We start from the raw sequence: 23,268 nt of genomic DNA, 5'->3' as shown, positions 1-23,268 counted from the left end.
CGGCGTTCAGTGGCAGACTACTATTTCATATTGTTTTACAACACATGGCTTTAGCCCTCTGGTGGAAAAGACTTTAAAACAAAACTTACAACAGTTACTTTTCTCAACAACTGAAATTTAGAATAGTGTGATTAAGAAAAATATGTGAACTGTTTGTAATTTCAAATTAATATTGAAATGTACAGGTTTAGAATTTTCTACAGTGAAAAGTTTTCGGAACTTCAGTATTCAAAAAAGTATACAAAAACTAGACGTTAAGAACGTATCCAATGAGCGAGCAAAGCGAGCATTGGATTGCGAAGCAAATCCGAAATGAACTGTGAAAGCAGTTCCGGGGGTTGGTGAGCGCCAGCGAGCAGGGGGCGAAGCCTCCTAGTTATTTATAATTTATTATTATTTTTGTGAAAACGTTTCAAAAAATTTTGAATTTTAAGGTATATGAATTATTAAATTATTTTAAGAAATGTAATTTTAAATAAATAAGAGAAATACTGTTTCTTTTTACTTGACAAATGTTGAGAGAGAAATGAGATAGTTCATATTTTAGAAACTACCGTTTCAGAAAATAATATATATTTAACATATATTTTAATTTCATTACGTATTATCTCTTCTTCTAGAATTGTATACAATTTTATAAAGGTCTCTAAAAGCAATAAATTTTGCTGATGGAGACTGAAAATAAATAAATATATTAATGAATATAGTCTATTTCATTAAAATGGTACGGTTTATTAATTTTTCTTTTTTAATTTTCTTTTTAAAAATTGTGGTACTAATTGATTATAAAGAGGGCTTTTTTTTGTTAGTTCAGAATATACTCAGATTTGACTGAAATTCAAAAGAGGCTTCACAGCCAACACTAGAATCTTTTTCCTTGCCAAAGTCATTTAGTCTCAATTTATATCACATCATCAGATGAGGGAGTGGGGGGACCGGTTCGCGGGCAGGTACTCTGCTGCAATTTATATCAAGTCAAGTTAGTTCAGAAGATTGGTTGATTAGTATTCTCTTAGTTCTGAAAATTTCTTTAGTTCTCGTACTGCTATTGAACAGACTTCTCAACAATTAAAAAGTATTTCAATTATAAACACAGATATAGATAATTAGATCTGTCTGAAAGTTCTGTTCGCGAAAAGACATGTATCATTTTCAGATAAGCAAAAGGTGCATTTATTCACACTATAATGAATTAATTTTTTTATAACTTTCTAATGCATTAGGTTTTTGAACGGAAATTTGGATATTTTTTCGTCGATGGATTTCATTTATCAGGATGAAGTCGCATACCTGCCAACTTTCACTCTTTCCGAGTTTGGATTTTCAGAGTGGTTGTAAAACAATAAACGAAAAACAATCTGACTCAAAAATATATTTATATTTTGATCCCGTTGAAATTCGTTTGCGCAAGGATTATTATGTTTTGATATATTTATTGTAATTATTTATATGTAGTGGTGGTCAAACTCATTTATAATTATCATCATAATTCAAAAAGTTAATTGGAATAACCTGATTATTACTACCACTTTAAATATGAAAATAAAATCTTTCGGAAAATCCGGAAGAGTTGGCAGGTATGAAGTCGTAATAAATGAAATCCAACAAGAATCCTTACAAAAGATATGAAACGACGTCACAAGAAACTAAAATGTAGAAATTTAATAATAATAATGGAAATTATAAGAAGCAGGTTTGCTTTAAACTATGTGTGGCTTTGAATGCAGATATATGGTCAATGTGGGGGAATGTATATTTGATGCTATGGATGAATCTGTGATTAATTATTTATTTTGAAGATTGTGATATGAGGAGTCTGATATAAAGTGAGCAGCTATTTTTTTAATTTTGTATCTTTTTTGTAATTTTCAAAATTGAATATCTGGTTGAAGTTCACTGTATTGCATTTTATGGCCTTGTCCTAAAAATCTCCATTTCATTTGCAAATTTATTGTGTTAAGGTCGGAGGTTCTTGAGTTCTTTGTGGATATTTGTATTTCTGATGAACCGTCTGGCACGGGTGATTTTTCTGAGTATCTTGATCTGGAATTGTTTGAGTTTTTTCATGAGATGTTCCGGTATGGTTGTCCAGGCAGGTGAGACACATGTGAGATGTGGTCTGATCATTGATGTATATAGTAGTTTTCTTAGTTTTAATGAGACATTCTGGTTATTGATGAGTGGCTCTATTATGGTTGTTGCTGTATTTGCTTTGCCTATTATATTTTTGATATGGTCATTCCAGTTGAGCGTGCTGTTTATCATAAGGTCAAGGCAGTTCCCTTTTTTAACTATTGGTTTTTGGATATTGAACAGTTTTGGTTTGCATTGTGGTAGTATTTTTATTCTTCTTTTCTGTATAATTTGTCTGCATTTACGGCTGTTTTCCACTTAACGCATCAGTCTTTTATTTCATGAATTTGATCTAGTAGTTTCTGTAATGCTATATTTGGATTTCTTGATTTAATGATGATTCCTGCGTAGTCTGCATAAAAAGCTGTAAGACTTTTGTAATCTGTTCTATTAATTGGAAAAAATCATAAGTGTATAAAATATGTAGAATCGGTCCAAGTATGCTGCTCTGAGCTACTCCAGCTGCAATATTTCCTTCTGATGATTTGCAGTTTTGATTGGATACTTGGTATGTTCTGTGTGAAATATAACAGGGAAGCAATTTGATGAGATCAGGTGAAAAGATAAGCTGCATTAATTTAAATACTGTGCCAATATGCCAGACTTTATCGAATGCTTTTGAGATGTCTAACATTAAAAATACTATTGTTTCTTTGTTGATTAGAGCTCTGCCTGTATAGTCTATTATGCGAAGTAGTTGTTTTGTGGTGTCCAGTTTTTAGCGGAATCCGATCTGTTCGTCGGGGAGCGCGGCAAGTAGAGGCTTGATTCTAACGTATATGACTTTTTCTTATATTTTTCCTTGCAAGTTTAAGAGGCAGATTGGTCTGTAACTCACAGGGCAGCTTGGATTTTTATTTTTCTTTAGAAATAGAACTATTAATGTGTTTTTACAGATGTGAGGACAATAATTCAGAGCAAGGCAGCTATTTATGATATGGATGATTTTCTGTATATAGTTAGGAGGAAGCAGTTTTATCGTTTAATTTTTATACCATCTTCACCTGGTGCTTTGTTATTTTTTAAATTACGGATAATGTTGCAGGTTTATTCATTATTTGTAGGTTCTATTGTTTCTGGGATAGGATGTTCTTAAGGAAAACTGTTTACTTCTTCTGTGATTTAATTATGATGATTTTAATCTGAGTTTGGATTTGGTGAAAACTGGTTTAGTAGGGAGTCTGCAATAATTTGAGCCTTAACATCTATTGCGTGCCAAATGGTCCATTGATTGGTCTGTTTATCTGTGGTACAGTCATGAATATTTTGGTTATTTTCCAAATAGTTTTGTCGGTGATACAGATAGAGGCGACTTAGTTAGGCTTTGTATTCTTATCTGCTTATTGAGTTGTTTTATTTCATTAAGGTAAGCTGGATCGGAGGTTCTTTGATGCCACTTTCTATAATAATTTCTTAGTCTGATGATATTTTTAATCTCTGGTGGTAGTCGGTAATGATGTGTAGTATGGTCTGTTTGTATTGAGGCATTTTTGCGGGCTTCTATGATTTCAGATTGTAGCTGCTGGTTTGAATATCTATTGTAGTTTCATCTTCTATGGTTGACTGGCTTCTATTGTTAATAATGAGTATACTTCTGCAGAGGTTCCAGTCTGACTTAAATTTTTATTTTTCAGAATGTTCGGTTGTCAGCCCGACGAGTAGTTGGGCATTCAGGCGACCAGGGAGACTTCCATATTTGGTATGGAACCTGCTCCCATTGAACTTAAACTGTATTAAATATCAGGGCATCTGAAGCCGCTTGCGGTCCTTTTCCATTTCATCTTGAGCTTCATCTGTGTGGTGTTTCATTGAGGTAGTGGATTGCAAATTAAGTATTTATGTGGATCATTGAGTTTCTGACTGTGTAATTATATGTAGTAGGGTGATAAGATTATATTGGTAAAGTATGAACTTTAGCAAAGCAGATATGATGAAAATGAGGTTATGTATATGCTATTGATTTCCGGAATATGATGCACTACTGCCACAGTATGCTGTTATTGGTCTTATGGTCTTGTCTGCAGTTAAATTTTCAAATGGAAAAATTTCATTGAAATTTGCTGTAGAGCGAGAGGTGGTTTTTTCGTGGAATTTGTTATTTAAATTAGCTATATGTTAGTCTATTGCATCTATTTTGAGGTCATGGTGTATTGTATCATTTCTTACGAACCATCTGGCTTTCGTTATCCTTCTTAATATTTAATTCTGGCAGACTATTAATTTATTTAGCTGAGCTTGTGTCATATTTGTCGAGACTGGTGAAGCATTTGTAACCTGCATCCGCCCAAGGCTGAAAGTCTGTATCTATCACGAGGGAAAAGAGTAAAAATTTCACTTTTAGCTTTTTTTTCAGGAATTATAAAATATCTATTACTACCAAATTTTTCAAAGGATACAATTTATATATTGAAGAGCTTCTCTCTTAAGAAAAATTAACCGCAATGTGTTGCTTAAAGTTAACCCTTTTCAAGGCCGCGGTAAGTATACTTACCACCACGTTTTACCACTTTTAATTTAGGTTTCCATTTTTCAATAACTTTAGCTTTCTTGAATAAAATTGGTAACCATTTGTCACAATTAAAAAACGTATAAAAGTTATAAAATACATAATTCCTTTTGAAGTTCGTAGCATTTAAGGAATTTATTTTATAAATAAAGAAAAATAAAAGTCAGTAAGTTCCTAATAGGTTATGTTAAATATATTTACCAGCAAAAAATGGCATTTTTATAAACTAAATGAGTAATTTTTTTTAATATAAATTACTGTTCTTAAAACAATTTCAATTCCAAAAATACTTTAATTTACCTTTACCAGAAATAAAGAGCCCGTTAAAGGGTTAAGAATCGATTATTGAAATAGTTCTACTACTAGTGCTTTCTCTTTTCTATCTCGCTTTGGGGCCTACGTCCGTCATAAAAGACAAACTTTCCAATGAACTTAAACATTCAGAGCAAAGTACTTTTTATGAAACATTTATTGAAAAGTTAATTAACATTAGTAATAATTACACTAAAATAGTACTTGTTGTAAGCTATCGTTTCAGATTCGTCAACAATCTGAGAAATCCAACTGAAAAACGTTTATGAATTTTGACATTCAAGAAAATTCGCCAAAGTGAATTATTCATAATAAAAGAAATTCAAAAAGAAAAATCTCCAGAATAAATGTGGAGTTAAAGTTGCGAGAAAAATCTTCCTTATAAAAGTAAATAAAATGTTTAAATCATACTTTTTTTGACAGAGATGGAGTACTTAGAGTCAAAGATAGAATAGGATATGCTAATGTCAGTTTTAACAGTGAATTCCCAATTATTCTACCTAAGATTCATCAATTAAATAAGCTAAACTTAAAATCCAACCATAAACGATTTTCTACTTAAATCCTACTGCTTTACTACATTACTGAGACAAAAATTTTGGCAAATTCAAATTCGTTAAGTCGAATTACTTATTTGATCCGTGCTGAGGCCGTCCTTATTTTAGGAGGTATTGGTTCATTGCTAGCGTACAAAAAAACTTGGGGAATTCTTTATATTCATTAGAATATAACTGTGGAAATATTCGAATACAATTTAGAACTAACTGTGTGTCATACAGAAAGATTTATTTAAAGTTTTTTGAGATTTTGTTAACATTTTATATGTGTTTTTAACAGACATTAGGTAGATGTATAGGATGATTTTAGGTGATCCGATTCAAACTATACTTTTGAGAATACTTTGGAGTGAAGTATTGAATGATTCAGTTACGACATATGAGGTCAAAACAATAACCTACGGAACAGTTAGTACACCATATCTAGCAGCAAGGGTTTCGCTTCAATTGTCTAGAGACCAGAACTATCCTTTACCATCTCATGTGTTAGAATGAGACTTCTATATGAATGATGTTTTGAGTCCTGCACTCACCTTTAGAGAAACAAATGAACTTCAATCGGAGTTATCAAAGGCTATGGGCAGAAATGCTACTGCACGAATGGTATAGCAAATAAAAATTGATACCGGGACAAAATAATAACCTACGGAACAGTTAGTGCATCATATTTAGCAGCAAGGGTTTTGCTTCAATTGTCAAAAGACTAGAACTATCCTTTAGCATCTCATGTGTTAGAAAGAGACATCTACCTTTCAAAAAATTTTGCATTTTAAGGTATATGAATTATTAAATCATTTTAAGAAATGTAGTTTTAAATAAATACAAAAAATACTGCTTCCTTTTACATGACAAATGTTCAGATAGAAATGAGGTTGTTCAAATTTTAAAAACAACCATTTCAGAAAATAAAATATGCTTGTTATTAATTTTAATTTTGCTAAAATGTGGATGCTGTACTTTGAAAAATACATTGAATAAAGTTAACTATAAGCAGTACATTCGGCTGGCGAACATATAAAAAAGGAAATTATTTCTATATATTGTCTTAATAATTGAAATGTTTAGAAAAAAGATGATAATTTTTGTAAAGTTGTGATAGTAATTAATAATGAAAGGATATTTTGTGAGTTCATAAGAATGGTTGATAAGTATTCTTCTTTTAGATCTGAAAATGTCTTCTGTTCTCGTATCGATCTTGAACAGGTTTCTCAACAATTAAAATGTGGTTCAATTATAAACGCAAGTATAGATAATTAGGTCTGTCTGAACGTTCTGTTCCCGAAAAAACACGTATCATTTTCAGATAGGCAAAAAGTGTGTTATTCACACTATTAAAAATTAATTTTTTTAAAAAATTTTCTAATGTATTAGGTTTTTGACCGGAAATTTGGATATTTTCTCGTCGCTGATTTCAAATTCGTAATCGGTTTCACTCTACAAGATACAGTTTTTATGCAATTTAATAATATATTTTAATTTAGAATTTTTGAACATTTAATTTGTGCGCCTATTAAGAGTAACCACTTCTCTGCTACGTAGAAAGTGGTAGGAAGAAGGAGATAATACATTTACGTTTACGAATGCGATAAATTATGTTAGTTCGCCATGGAAAAAAATAATCTATATTACTTTTTTCTATGACAAACAAATATTATTAATTCCTAGGTACCATTTATCAAGTTGAAGAGTCGTGTTCCTTACGAAAGATAGTCAGCGACGTTAAAGGCAACTAAAATGTAAAAGGTGGTAGAAATTTTGTTTATTTATTTTTTGTGTAATAACACTATGAGATACATTTCAAATTGCTCTTTTTGAAAATTTATGAAAAGTATCGTCCGAATATACTTTCGATAGTAAAATAGTAATAAAAATTACTCCACTTTCTGCAAAATTCTAATAAATTGGTAGCGAATTGAACATTGATCCATGTTGTATAGGGAAAATTAATTAATTTTTATTTTTGTAGCACAAAAATAAAAACTCTGAATAACACATGAGCTAATGATCGGAATTAGACTTCAGAACTGATCTTAAAGATTCAGGGGCCAAGATTAAATTTGCATTAATTAATTGCACTCATTAATTAGTGTGCAGTAGACAATATTTTAAGAAACAAAATCAGTAATATAACGCTTTATTAAGTTTCTCTTCCGTTAAATTCGATTTCTGTCCAATTCCCGTAGTATGGTCAAGAGAGCGATCAAAAGTTTATTTTTCTTAATTTCAATGTTATGTTTTGCATGTTTCGCAATATCTCAATGAATTTTCAAGCTCATCAAAAAATTTTATACAAAATTATTAAATTTGTTTACCCAAGGATTATTCTATGCAAAAAGTAGCTTTAAATAATTTTTTTATAATTTATCATTATTTTTGCGAAAACATTTCAGAAATTTTGAATTTTAAGGTATATGAATCATTGAATCATTTTAAAAAGTGAACTTTTAAATAAAAAAAGTATACTACTTCCTTTCACGTGACAAATGTTGAAATATAAATGAAGTAGTTTAAATTTTATAAACTACCGTTTCAGAAAATAAAATAAATTTAATAAAATTTTTAATTTTTTTCAAATTTTCATTATCTATTTATTAATTTAGAATTTAAAAAAGGTATCTGTCAGCAATACGTTTTGCTGGTGGATACTGAAAATAAAAAAAGGAAAATATTTCGGTATATTTGCAAGTTCACTGAAATGTTAAGAAGAAGTTTATTATTGTTTTTTACTTTTTATAAAATTGTGATAGTAATTAGTAAGGAAAAGGACTTTTCGTGAGTTCAGAGGAATGGTTGATTAGTATTCTTCTTTTAGATCTGAAAATTTCTTCTGTTCTCGTATCGCTCTTGAGCAGGTTTCTCAACAAATAAAAACGTGTTCAATTATAAACACAAATATAGATAATTAGGTCTGTCTGAAAGTTCAGTTCGCAAAAAACACGTATCATTTTCAGATATGCAAAAGGTGCATTTATTCACGCTATAATGAATTACATTTTTTCATCAATTGCATTAGATTTTTGACCGGAAATTTGGACATTATTCCGTCGATGAACTCGCAATCGGTTTCACTCCACAAGATACAGTTTTCATGCAATTTAATGATATATTTCTATTCAGAATTTTTTAAAATTTAATTTGTGTGCCTACTAAGAGTTCATACTTCTCTGCTACGTGGAAAGTGATAGGAAAAGATGTTTTGAAAAAGAATTAGATTTTTAATTATTACTAACATTACAGACTTCATGGTGTCAAAAGCGTTAATGATTAATTTACCAGAATTAAAATACATTAAACTAGCAGATGAGAATTGAAATATGGCAGGTCGTAGAGATTTGTATTTAAGTGTCGAAATTATTTGAGACGTTGAGGCCTGGATAAATTAGTCTAACTACTAGTAATCTAACTTTCCAGAATATTATTTTTGGATATGTAATGAGTGAAAGTGTTCCTATTGAAAGTCAGGGAAGGGTACATTGTATCTTCATTTTATATTTTTATTGCATAACAGTCGTTGAACAGCACACCCAATTTGTGTGTGTGGGGGGGGGGGGTAGTTTACGACTACTAATGTTTAATTCCGTATACTTGCAATTTTGAACACAATATTTAAGACAAGTGAACTTCTGGATCACTTTTGGCGAAAAGTGCCTACGTGGAGGACTTCTTGATGGAATTAACTCACAGTTGCGTGACACGGAGAGGAAAACCTCGAAAACCTCCCACGGTAAGCCTGATGGAAAGGGGACTCTAACCGATGATCTGCCTAAAACTGAGGATTTTTTACGTCAGCACTGAGGTCGATGCAAATCGGAGGCGGAATTTGTATCGACCAGCCATCGTTGGCATTCGAACCCGGTTCCTCTAGTTGGAAGTCGTGCGCTTTATCCCCTGAGCTATCACTCATCCACTGAGTCATCATTGAGCCACCATTCATTATAAATAATACAAGTATAAATAACGCTGCATGAAATTTTTGGGAAATAGAAGATGCGCAGATTAAGAACATGGAATAAAATATTAAAGGGAAGCACAGGGAGGTATATAGTAAAAATGCCGTTAAAAAATGACCAACCGTGTTTAGGGAAATCCAAGGATATTGCTCCTAAAAAATTAAATTCACTGTTGAAACGTTTTTTAAAGGAGCTTGATTATTTAGCATTGTGCCGGGAAGTTTTTCGCGAATATGAAAATATGAGTCATATGACAGAAATATCAGAGTGTGAAGAAGAAGTAGGAATGTATTATATACCGCATTTGGGAATTTATAATATGTAAAACCTTTTGTCTTTTTTTGAAATTTGAGCTGGAGACCTGGGCAGCGCAGCGGCCCCTATCCCATTCATCATGTTTCTCATATATGTGGTAGAATTTCAAGGAACTTTAGCTTTTTAACTGTTAGAACTTTAAGTTTTTCCAGATTTGAGGATAATAATTGAGAGCAAGGCAGCTTCAGCAGGCTGGCAGGCTTCTATTGTTAATACTGAGTATGTTTCTGTCGAGTCTCTAGTCTGTTTAAATTTTGATTTTTAAGAATGTTCAGTTATCAGCCCTGCGAGCAGTTGGGCAGGCAGGCGACCATTGACTTATATATTTGTTATTGACTTGTATATTTGTTATGCGTCCGTCCTCATACTCGTATATGGTAGTTATCTTAGCATCAGCCCCACGAGGGGCTCTAACTAATTCATCAGAGTGGGAATGAATAATAAATCGCCAAAGTGCATTACAATGAATGGGGATTGTTGGGATTCAGTAACATTCACTGACAGAAAATTAAAATAAAGTAGCGAGATGAAACAAACAAATTTAAGAGAGAGAAGAGGTTTTTGTGCCAGACTGCCTCGCCTTTTCTCTAGGTCCTGCTTCCGTTCGTTCGTTCGTTGTTTTAGAACTGGGCATCTAAGGCCTAAATGGCCCTTATCCCATTCATCATGAAATATCCCAAAGGGACATACATAAGAAAGTTGTATTGGTGGTTCGGAAAAGAACCTAAAATGCGATAAAATAATGAAAGGCATCATGAAAGATGTAGCAGGCTTGATGGTGCGGCTCCTCATCTATGTCTTTAGGGCTGGGAGCAGGGAGATGAGTAATGAGATGATTTTCTCGTCTTTCAAAAGTTCCTGAAGTTCTTTAATGATCCTTAGGAACTTCATTGCACTGCTGGGGGCATCTTGTGGTCTACGCGTGAAGGTGCGATGATTTCGCCTCGGATGAGCACCACAACCCGTAAAACAGGCCGGGTGATCGCCCTGACAATTAATGCATTTAGCCGGAAGGGAGAGAGGTTTCACGCACTGGTAGGTAAAATGTGCTCCTGCACATTTCATGCAGGCTGGATCACTTGAGCATGCTTTCTGTGTGTGTCCAAATTTTTGGCACTTGTGGCACTGGATGGCGTAACGCCCTCCGTTAAATTTCTCGATTTGGACTGGTAAGGACAGCAAATTCTTTGTGAAAATAAAGTCCCGATGTTCTGGGAAGTAATGAAATATCACTAGAAAAAGGGAGAGGAGCTTGTATCCGTTGTCATGCCTCTTTCTTAGTTGCTCTATCTTGATGGATCGTCGACCATTGTCCTCTATATCTTTCCGAAGATCTTCCATTCGGATGTCTACTATAGGTCCTGCTTCCGTCCAAGGCTGAAAGTCTATATATACCAAGACGGAAATGAGTAAAAATTGGTAAAAATATATGCTTCATTTTTAGCTTTTTTTTTCGGAGTTAATAAAATACCCATAACTGCCAAATTTTTTTAACGGATACAATTTATATATTGAATAGCTTCTTTCTCGAAGAAAAATTAACAGCAATGAGTTGTTTAGTGTTAAGAAAAGACTTACCCCTCCCAGAAAATTATCTTTCATTGATGTAGTTCTACTACTAGTGTTTTTTCTTTTCTGTCTCGCTTTCAGGCCTACGTCCGTCATAAAAGACGAAATTTCAAGTGAACTTAAACATTCAGAACAAAGTACTTACTGTGACTTATGAAACATTTATTGAAAAGTTAATTAACATTAGTAATAATTACACTAAAATAGTGCATGTTGTAAGCTATCTTTTCAGATTCGTTAGCAATCTGAGAAGTCCAACTGAAAAACGTTTACGAATTTCGACGTTCAAGGAAATTTGCCTAAGTGAATTATTCATAATAAAAGAAATTCAAAAACAAAAATTTCTAGAATAAATATGGAGTTAAATTCGTAAGAAAAATCTTCCTTGTGAAAGCAAATGAAATGCTTAAATCATATATTTTTTTTTGACAGAGATGGAGTACTGAGAGTCAAAGATAGAACAGGACATGCTAATGTCAGTTTTAACAGTGAATTTCCAATTATTCTACGAAAATTCATCAAGCAAATAAGCTCAATTTAGAAACCTACCATAAATGATATTTCTATTTAGGTCCTACTGCTTTACTACATTACGTCAGACAAAAATTTTGGTACGAGTAAAGCAATGAGTAGGAAAGTTGTGCATGATAGTGTAAAATGTGTTAAACTCATAGGAGTTGAAAAATTAATGTGTAATTTGCCTAGAGAGAGAGGAAGGGGGCAGAGAGAAATACCTTGCTTCCCATTTAATTGCTAGAGTAGAGCAGGAATATAGTTTGACTAAAATAAGAACTCCTCCAGATATTCGTCTGTTCCTGTGACGGTGACTATGGTAACGAGGTGTGACTATTTTAAGTAGGTTTGGGGGTCACAGTTTTGGAGTGGTATCGTCTCGGGTTGGTTTCGATTAAGGGAATCTCTTCGGTCTATTGTGTTAGTCCTAGAGTGAAACTACCTGCCCTAAAATGCGCCATTCTTGTTTCCATAGCACCAGATGGCCTCAGACTTTGTGGCGGGAGGAGTTCTTTGCTTAGACAAACTATAGTTTTGTGGTCTATTCCTTATTAAATATAAACATCAAAGGAGAGGAATTTATCATAATACTTTGTATGCTTAGAGACAAACGGTGCTCACCTGAAATTTGACAGATTTAACACCAGAGGCTTTTGCAGCATGTTTAAAAAAATTTGTGGCTCACAGAGGTATATGCCTAAAATTATTTTCAGATAATGCCACAAATTTCCTCGGAGCGAATAAAGAGCCTTCTAAGTTACAAAATTTAATTATAAAACCAGACGAAGGACTTCAAAATTATATGTCAATTCAATGTGGAACTTCCTTCCACCTAGAGCTCCCAAATTTGGTAGCCTCTAAAGTGCAGTTAAGCCATTTTAATATAATTTTAAAGTGGTTTTAGGAAATTCCAGAATGATCTACAAAAAAATTCCTAACAGCGGTTACCCAAATAGAAGCATTTCTCAACTCCAGACTGCTTGCACGTCTGTCATCCGATACTGATGCGTATGATGTCTTTACTCCTGTCCATTTTCTAATTGGTAGACCTTTAAATCCTTTTGCAGAACTAAATTTAGTTGAGGTGAAAGATAATCGATTATACAACTGGCAAAGACTGGGAAAAAAATTATTCAAGTATTTTTGTGTGGAAGAAATAGCAAATACAGTGTCTTAATAATTTGCAACAGAGGTCAAAGCGGATTGTAGAAAAAAGCATTGTAAAAATCATTGAGTTCATACTTCTAAAAGATGAAAATCTACACCCTCAAAAATGGGCATTGGGGAGAATTATTGAGCTTTATTTTGGTAAAGGCAAACGGGTGAGAGCAGTTGAAGTAAAAACCCAGTCTGAAATTTATTAGCGCTCGATATCTAAAATTGTATTTTACCTTTTAATGAGTTATCTTGTAAAGAATGTTGTATTAATGAGTAATCTTGTAAAGTGTATTTTTTAATAAGTAGTTTAATTTTATTTTTATATTATTATTGCTTTTTATTTAACTGTGAATTAATCGCCAAGCCCTCATGCGGTGAATATTGTGAAAATTCTGTGTAAAATTATAAAATGTGACGAGAGATCGCATAGAGAGAGAAGGAGATATTGAGTAAACATGAGAATTAAAATAAAAGCTAATACAGTGTGTGAGCGTCATTAATTATTACGAGAGAGAGAAAAGCTTTCACTCGAATATTTTTCGCAGATGTTTGAGAGTCCAGAACATGGCTCCTTTTTTAAAAGATTAAGGTAGGTTAAGGGGTCTGTCTAATTAGGTCGGAAAAGGTTTCAAACGCGTTTTGCGTCCATAATAATATAATAACGTGAAAGTCATTGGAAAGGGCAACAAATAACAATAAATTAAAAAAAGATAATAAAGTAAGTATTAGAGCTTTATTAATTGCGTCGATTTGTGCGTTATTTATTTTGTGCACAATTTCGTAAATACCTTTGTGAATTTTATAGCATCATATGATAATTTCTAATATGCTTGTAATGACATCGTTATATTCCTTTTTAAGTAATTTACAAGTGAATAGTTTTATATAGAGGGGAAAAATAAACATTATTGTTTGCTTGTGCGATGTTTGAAATTGTTCAACATTTTCAAGAAAGCTTACCCACTTTTTAAATTTCAATATTATGATATGATTACTTTGTAAATGTCATTGTGCCACCTTGACTCGGAGGAGGATAAATGCAAGACAATCACTATCTGCACAGAACAAAATCTCATTAACTGTAACTTGATGGGGGAAATCCGGTTTTCTATAAATTTATTAAATCATGAGTCAGATATGACTTTTCTCCAACGAAGAATTTCCTCTCATGGTTGAGCGAACGTCCATGCATTCACAGTTATGCCAACTGCTCCGTTTTCAGGAATAGTTTTAATAAAATGGTAGCAAATTTTATAGTAAAATTCGTTAGAGATGGACCGTTACGCCTACTTTTTAATGGAGTAACCAGTAGATAGAAGCGGAAACGTAATAGATGCACCAGAGTACCTGGCCAAAAAGGCCACCTCCGTAAATTATATGATAACAAATTGAATCAAAGGCCATTGATGCTGAAATTATTTGGGTTAGTAAACTTATTGTTAGGTAGTTAAATAATGTTGCGGAAAAAGAAGAAGATAACACAGAGAGGTAATAACATAAACAAACAAATGAAGTCATTAGTCTTTAAAAGAAAATATATTATATTGTTTATTTAATATTAATAATTAACGTTGCATTCTATATGATACTTATAATTTTTGATATCTAGTGGTGAAAAAATTACTTAAAAGGAAATATAATAAACTAAAGGTAACTTGAATTTCGCTACCAATAGAAATTTTTCAAAGCGGGGCAAGTTGGCTTCTCCACAAATAAAATACTTTCAAATTACGCATTTACCAGCATATTTTCATGCTAGTAAAACTTTTCAATTGCATACAACTTAGAGGCAGTCAACAGTCCAATTTCCTGACAAAAAAATTTATATAATAAATAATTTCTGGGAAAAAGTGATAAATAAAAACTATCGATTAATATCTCAAACCAAAGACTTACATTATTTTGCAAAATTCGAAAAAAAAAAAATTAAAGCTGATACAAAGTGATCGCGAATCGATTTATAGTTTCAGTTTTACATACATACAATCAGTTTAATTAACAATAATATTATTTACATATAACTTTTAGTTACTATTTCAAACTATAATCAAATAAGTGGTGCAAATCAAAATTTTATATAACATTGTTTTAGCAGATATATATTATTTGACAGCACATTGAAACACTAAACTGTATGTTCATACAAATGATCCAGACAATGTTGTACAATAGTTGATTCAATCCACTTGTTCACATAAATAAATATAGTTATCTGTAGTAAGATATATTAAAACAAATATAGTAACGTCTTCAGCCTATACTTTTAGTATAATTTTGAAAGAATATCATAAAGATTATCTCTTTAATTCATTTTTTATTGGTTTTCGATCCTATATAACTATATAAAATCAGAAAAAAATGCTTTCTTTCACACTTTATATTCTACATTAAGGGGCAAACGAAATCACAGCTTTAGGTAAGTTAATTAAAGTTTAGTTTAAAAGAGTTGCCACTCTATTGCTAGGACATGCAAAATATTAAAAAAGCGTAGTATTTTTAAAAAAAAAATGCTACAAATTGGCTACGTTCTCCAATTTATAGTATACAATAGTGAAAAAGGATTACTAGAGTCGGGGGTCTCAGGGGATAGAGTGCTCGCCCTGCAATAAGGTGTGTTGAGGTTTGAGTTCGAGATTAGTTAGATAGTTTGATTTTCCTGTGCTGGCAACATCTTATTGTTTTATATTCTTTTTGATGTAAATAAAAGTTAAGTTTTCAGTTTGTTCTATGTGACTTTCAGTCTGATTTGCCCTCAACAAAATCCAACATTTGGTGCCGAAATAACTCGGTAAGTCATACTGAATTTGTTATAATTACTTTCGTCATAAATCTGAATTGGAATGGCTACCGGTAGTGAAAAACTTGTAATATTTAAACGCAAACGAACAACGCTACGTACCGCCATTACGAAACTAACGACGAAATTGAACGATGCTGCTAGTACACAAACTGAAAAGGAATACAACATTGAACGTTTACAAGATAAAATTAAAGAATTAACCTTGGCAGACGATGAAATACATAATTTTTTAAATGATGAAGAATATCAGGAAGACATAATAGAATGCGAAAGATACACAGAAAATGCTCATTTGGCGTTATTTAATTTCAAAAGAACAGCGAATCGGAACACGAATTCAATTTCTGAAACATCGCCAACAGCTGCCAATATAAATAATTTTTCGTCTTCGCCTTCAAATGTTACAGTAAAGTTGCCTACAATAAAAATAAATACGTTTTACGGCGAAATTGAGGAATTCCATAGTTTTTGGGAGCGTTTTGAAAATTGTATCGACAAAAACGAAAGTTTATCGCTGATTGACAAGCATGTTTTTTTGCGGGGATATTTAGATGGAGAAGCAAAACGAATAGTTGATGGAATTAATATAACTGCAGAAACATATGCAACAACAAAGAATATTTTGAAATCTAAATATGGCGATAAAGATAAAATAATACAGGCTCATCTCGCTTATTTAGAAAACCTAAAACCTGTCAAAAATCACTCTCCAGCAGCAATAAATGAGTTATATATTGATTGTAATCGAAGAATACAGGCTTTAGATGCTGTAGGAGAAAAAACTCAATCATACGGAAGAATTTTGGCTCCTAAAATACTTCGTGCTTTTCCTCATGAAATCTGTCGTAACTGGATTGTGCATGCCAAACGTGAAAATTTTGGTGAAAGCGATATTTCAAAATTAATGAAATTTTTATCAGAAGAGGTAGAGGGATCAATTACTGCAAGTAATATTAAAGGTTCACTTGCTCCAGACTATCCTATTAAATCCTCCTTAGGAAATTTTAACGTGAATTCTAAATCAGTTACCAAAAGTAAAATAATGTCACCCTTTTGTCCTTTCTGTGAAACCGTCGGACATTGGCCTCAACAGTGCAATGTTGTAACGGACATAGACGTGCGCATACAGAAATTGAAGACTAGTAATAGATGTTTTTTGTGCACTAACCGAGGACATACCAAAAAAAATTGCCCCCGAAGAGAAAAATTTCGCTGTGCCAAATGCAAGAGAAAACACCATACATCAATATGCAAACCTCTAACCAATGAGCAGCCTGTGGCTACATCTACAAACAAAATTGATGTATCGCCTTCCAATTTCGTTCATTTGCAAACTGCACGAGTTTTCATTACTGGGCCCACTGGGATTACAAAATTGACACGTTGTCTATTGGATGGTGGAAGTCAATCTAGTTTCGTTTCTTCTAATCTTGTGGATACTTTAAAACTTCCAGTAATTTCAACCAGACATTTGGACATTCAAGCCTTTGAATCCCCAGCTAATGTTGGCTACATGCGAAGACAAGTCAAATTTCAGTTATCAAGTATCTGGGACAAATCTAAAGTTAATGTTACTGCATTTGAAAGCTCCAACGAATATGCATCACACCTACCTTCATCAACGGATGTTTCACTTTTTGCTAAAAACAAGCAAATGAAACTTGCTGATCCAGATGATTCATTGTCGAACTTACCAATTGAGATTTTAATCGGTGCAGATTACTACTGGATTGTTATGAATTCTGAAGCTCCAGTCAGACTGTCGGATTCTCTGGCATTGGTCCCATCAAGTTTTGGTTGGGTACTTAGTGGAACTCTATCACACGCAACAGTTTCCTTCATTTCAACGGTTCATAATGTTGATGTGGATACTTCAACTCAGGAATTAGATAATTTGGTACGGTATTTCTGGAACTTAGAGAGCATTGGCATACAACCAACACAAGAAAAAATAAGTCCTCACAACTCTGAACTCTTAACGAACTTTCATCAATCTTTTGAAATCATCGATGGTAGAAGAGTTGTAAAATTGCCTTGGAAACCAGAAGTTCAACTTTCGTCGAACAATTATGAAGTAGCAATTCAACGATTTAAATCTTTAACAAGGAAAATGCATGCAAATTCAGAATTCAAAGAAAAATATATTGAACACATGCAAGATTACATTGATAAAAAACACGTTGAAGTTGTCTCAGAAACACATAATGAAGAACGTTTATATTACTTGCCCCATCACGCTGTAAAGAAAATCACAAATGGAGAAACTAAGCGGCGTATAGTTTTTGATGCATCTTCACATTCTCCAGGTCACCCATCTTTGAACGACGCTCTTGAAGTAGGACCAAATCTTCTTCCCGATATCTTAGCCACATTGTTGAGATTTCGACTTTCTAAAATAGCAATCACTAGTGATGGGCGACAAGCATTTCTGCAGCTGATTCTAGCAGAAGAAGACAGAGATGCAACACGATTTATTTGGTACAATACTGCATATACTCCTGATGGGAAACTCTGCACTGAAGATAAAATTGTAACCTATCGATTCACACGTCTTCCATTTGGACTCGTCTCTAGTCCATTTTTATTAGCAGCTTCTCTTCGCGAATTGGCTACAAAACACAAACAAGCATATCCTACAGCAACTAGACACATTGAGAATAACACCTATATGGATGATCTTGTAACCGGAACGTCTACGGATACTGAAGCTCTGATTCTTTACCAAGAACTGCAGCAACTTACATCACTTATTAGCCTACCATTAGACAAATGGACTACAAATTCTAAGATTTTGAAAGATATGTGAAAACAAGAAAACGTCTCGTTTAAGGATATTACGCAAGTCTTGGGTGTTAAATGGGATACTAACAGTGATATTTTTCAAATTGATGTGCAGACAAAAATTGTTCAAGCATGTAAAGAACCAGTAACAAAACGCTTACTACTGAAGTTGATGTCAAAGTTTTACGATCCTCTAGGCTTGTTTGCTCCAGTTACAGTAGTTGTGAAGATATTATTTCAAGATACATGGCTTAGTGGTATTCAGTGGGATGAACTATTACCTCCATCTGTAGCACAGCAGTGGCACAAGTGGATAAATGAATTACACTATCTGAATGAAATATGCATCCCAAGATGGATTGGCTTTTCCGAAAATTCCGACGTTACCATACATGTGTTTTGCGACGCTTCGGAACGTGCATATGGTGCTTGCTTGTACGCTTGTCACGCAGATGATATTTCTACTGAGATCCATCTCATTTGCAGTCGAAATAAACTAGCCCCAATCAAAAGGGTCACCCTTCCGAGACTTGAATTGTTAGCTGCACTACTAGGAGCTCGCCTACTCCAGTATTTTTGCAAGGAAACGAACATAAATTCCCACACTGCCATACTATGGAGCGATTCTACTGTAGCTTTAAGTTGGATAAAGGGAAATCCCAACCTTTGGAAAACATTTGTCTGCAACAGAACAACAGAAATCCTTCAAAACACTACTTCAGCACAATGGCGCCATTGTCCCGGTACAGATAACCCTGCGGATCATCTTACTCGTGGTACCTTTCCATCACAGTTATCGATTTTAGAATCTTGGTGGCACGGTCCGAAATGGCTAAAACATGATCCTGAAACTTGGCCTATCAAAGTTTTATCTACACGTACACAGCCTTTAGTTGACGCTGAATCACGGAAAATCAAATTTCAATCCTCCTACGTTGCAACTACAGAACCCATCATAGACATATCTCGTTATAGTTCTTATACGAAACTTCTTCGTGTGACTGCCTGGATACTACGTTTTGTATACAACTGTAAGACTCAGCAACGCACAGCTCATGAACTGAATTGTAATGAAATAGAGAAAGCTAAAAACTATTGGATACAGACTGTACAGAATCAATGTTTCTCAGCTGAAATAAATGCCTTAAAAGCGGAACGTCCCCTGCCGAAAAAATCCAAAATTTCCTGTTTCAATCCCTTTCTCGAAGATAATTATTTACGCCTTGGGGGAAGGCTGCAATTTTCAAACATTTCTTCTGACACTCGACACCCTTTATTGCTCGATGGTAAACACTATTTTGTCCACCTTTTGATCCAGCATACTCACATACAACTTCACCATTTAGGTGTGCGTATAATCCTGTCCGAGTTACGTTCAACCTTCTGGATTTTAAGAGGACGTCAAGCAATAAAGCAAGTTATTCACAAATGCCTACCTTGCAAGCTGTTCAAAGCGAAATGCGGAAAACAAATCGAAGCTCCTTTACCTCCTAAAAGAGTTGTACCTTCTGCTCCATTTACTACCACAGGAATTGATTTTGCTGGACCCGTGAATATTCGATGTTTGAAATCAAGAGACACAGCCTACATAACACTATTTACTTGTGCAACAACACGTGCATTACACATCGAACTTGTGTCGGATCTTACCACAGACAAATTTCTTTTGGCACTACAGCGTTTTGTTGGCAGCAGAGGACTCCCAAACACAATCTATACCGACAATGCTACCACTTTTCATGCAGAAAATAAGGACTTGATTCTGCTATGGCAAGTTCTGTCATCAGCTAAAACTCAGCAATATTATGCCCAAAATGGCATAACTTGGAAATTTATCGCCCCACGAGCGGCTTGGTGGAGAGGCTGGTGGGAGCGCCCAGTAGGAGTTGCATGTGGAAGAAAGCTAGAGTGGTGAACTTGCATGAAGGACGAGATGGAAAAATAAGATCCTGTGAGCTGAGAGTTAATGGTCACATTATAACCCGTCAGGTAGCTCTGGTCATCCCCCTCGAGGTCGACCAGGGTGGGGAGGATGTTGAGGTTTGAGTTCAAGATTAGTTAGATAGTTTGATTTTCCTGTGCTGGCAACATCTTATTGTTTTATATTCTTTTTGATGTAAATAAAAGTTAAGTTTTCAGTTTGTTCTATGTGACTTTCAGTCTGATTTGCCCTCAACAAAATCCAACAAGGTGAGCCGGGTTCGAATTACACGCTCGGTCGCAAACAAACACAGTAGTAACGTAAAATATCCTCAGTGGTAGACAGATTAGGGAAGTTTTCGTGCTTATTCTCTTCATATAACGTAAATCAGGATTAGTTAGTTTTATCAAAAAATCCTCTACGACGACAAATTTTTTCCAATACGTGATCCTGGAATTCCCTTGTCTTCTGGATTGGGTTCAAAATTAGAAGACTACGAAGTTGAACATTGGTTGTGGTAAACTCAAAAATGGGCCGGCAACTAAAAGGAATCACAACTAACTCGAAAATGACATCTGAAAGAGCTTATTTTTCTACATAATAATTAAGAAATTCTTAGCTTATGAGGTAATAGTTATTAAGAAAACATCAGATGAATTCTACTAAGAACTAACATTGGAAGCGGCTGAGGAGATTTTTGAGTAGCGACTAGCCTTGATTCACCTCCATGGTGGTCATGCACTAAATGTATCGACTTCCTTAAATAATTATTTATAATTTATTATTATTTTTGTGAAAGCGTTTCAAAAAATTTTGAATTTTAAGGTATATGAATTATAAAATCATTTTAAGAAATGTAATTTTAAATAAATAAAGAAAAACACACACACTGCCTCCTTTTACGAAACAAATGTTGAGATAGAAATGTGGTAGTTCAAATTTTGAAATTACCGTTTCAGAAAATAAAATATATTTAATATAAGTTTTGATTTCGATTGAGCACTACTCAACATATCTACCAAACATGAGAAATCAAAGACCGGACATTCTTGATTTCGCTGTTTCCAACTTGAATACACCCATAGCAGCTGACGTTATAAATGCATTATCTTCTGATCACCTTCCAGTCTACATCTCGATTGGGATATCCTTAACACAGGCGAGTAAGCAGATCACTAGAACCGACTGGAATCTTTTTCAAAATATTCTCACATTAAATAAACCAAACCTTGCAGCTCTAAAGAGTACCGAAGAAATTGATACACAAATTACAATTCTTCAGAATGATATAATAACGGCCTATAATAAATCAACTGTATCAAAAAAACTCGCTTCAAATTACCTTAAACTTCCATCCGAAATCAAGTTTTTAATCAAACAAAGAAACTGGTGCCGAAAGAAATACCAAAAAACTTCTGATCCAGACTACAGAGAAGAGATGATTAATCTTAACAAGCAAATACACAAGAAATGCCGTTATTACAGAAGAAGACAATGGGGAGACAAAATTGAATCGCTCAGTACGGAGGATAATTCTGTCTGGAGAATGATAAAATCACTTCAAGCCACACCTCAAGTGGATAAACCTTTACATAAAGATACCGGGTATGTCTTCACAGCTCAAGATAAAGCTGAAACTTTTGCTGACTCTCCAGAAAAACAATTTTCTCCAAACCCGGATTTCAATCTGAACAATCACAACATGGTTATCGAAGATATTAAGCAATTCAACGTAATGCATTCATCTCCAGAGATAATTGAACCGACCAACACGGAAGAAGTTATGAACCACATCAAAAAACTAAAAATAAAAACAGCTCCTGGTTGTGATAATATCAAAAACAAGATGATCAAGCTACTACCAAAACAGTACATAAAACTAATAGTTCATATCTACAATGCTTGCTTTACCTTAAACTACTTCCCTGATGCCTGGAAGAATGCAAACGTCATACTTTTCCTTAAACCCAGCAAAGATCCTACTTTACCTGAAAGTTACAGACCCATCAGTCTTTTGTGCAACTTAGGAAAGCTCATGGAAAAAATTATCTACACAAGGATCAAGCCTCACCTTACTTCACTACCAGATGAGCAGTATGGCTTTCGGAAGCATCTTGACACAACCAAACAGCTCCTCAGAATTGTCGACTATATTGGACGTGGACTCCATAACAAACAGAGTTCAGCACTACTGATGCTAGATATTGCAAAGGCTTTCGACCGAGTTTGGCATCAGGGTCTCATCTTCAAGCTTATACAACTGAAATTCCCAACTGGTATCATTAAAATAATACAGGCCTACTTACATAATAGAACCTTTCAAGTTAACTTTAAAAATATGAAATCAACAAACAGGAAAATAACAGCAGGAGTACCTCAAGGAAGCATCCTTGGGCCCATACTATTCATATTATTTACCTACGACTTTCCCATCGACCGACAAGACTTTAACAGCATCACAGCACTTTTCGCAGATGATACAGGAATTGTCGTGAAGTCCAAAAATCCCAACATTGCCTTACAAAAACTCCAAGAAAAGATCACAGAAATAGAAACCTGGTGCCTAGACTGGAAGTTTAAAGTAAACGGCCAAAAATCGAAACTACTAATCATTCAACATAAAAGAAAAACGATCCTCCCTAAAAATCAAGTTGTACTCTTTAACGAAACGATACCCATAGTCAAAACAGCAAAATATCTTGGTCTTGTCATAAACAGCAAATTTAATTGGAACGATCACGTCAAAACAGTCA

At 33.8% G+C, this 23,268-nt stretch overlaps 2 protein-coding genes across 2 annotated transcripts; both read left to right on the top strand.

Moving 5' to 3' along the window:
• The first annotated feature begins 16,717 nt into the window (after window positions 1-16,717).
• LOC147810750 (uncharacterized) lies at window positions 16,718-18,619 on the top strand. The gene is made up of 2 exons (XM_087162064.1): window positions 16,718-17,825; window positions 17,973-18,619. Exons 1-2 carry the CDS (start codon window positions 16,718-16,720, stop codon window positions 18,617-18,619), a joined length of 1,755 nt encoding a protein of 584 aa, XP_087018190.1.
• A 147-nt stretch (window positions 18,620-18,766) lies between these two features.
• LOC147810749 (uncharacterized) lies at window positions 18,767-20,509 on the top strand. Its single transcript, XM_087162063.1, has 2 exons — window positions 18,767-19,661; window positions 19,725-20,509. Exons 1-2 carry the CDS (start codon window positions 18,767-18,769, stop codon window positions 20,507-20,509), a joined length of 1,680 nt encoding a protein of 559 aa, XP_087018189.1.
• The last annotated feature ends 2,759 nt before the right edge of the window (window positions 20,510-23,268 follow it).

The sequence above is a fragment of the Parasteatoda tepidariorum genome, chromosome 4, assembly GCF_982258835.1.
Source record: "Parasteatoda tepidariorum strain Cologne lab strain chromosome 4, Ptep-v5.0, whole genome shotgun sequence".
Taxonomy (NCBI): Eukaryota; Metazoa; Arthropoda; class Arachnida; order Araneae; family Theridiidae; genus Parasteatoda; species Parasteatoda tepidariorum.
Note: the sequence above shows the minus strand (reverse complement) of the source record. Positions and strands in the feature narration are given on the sequence as shown.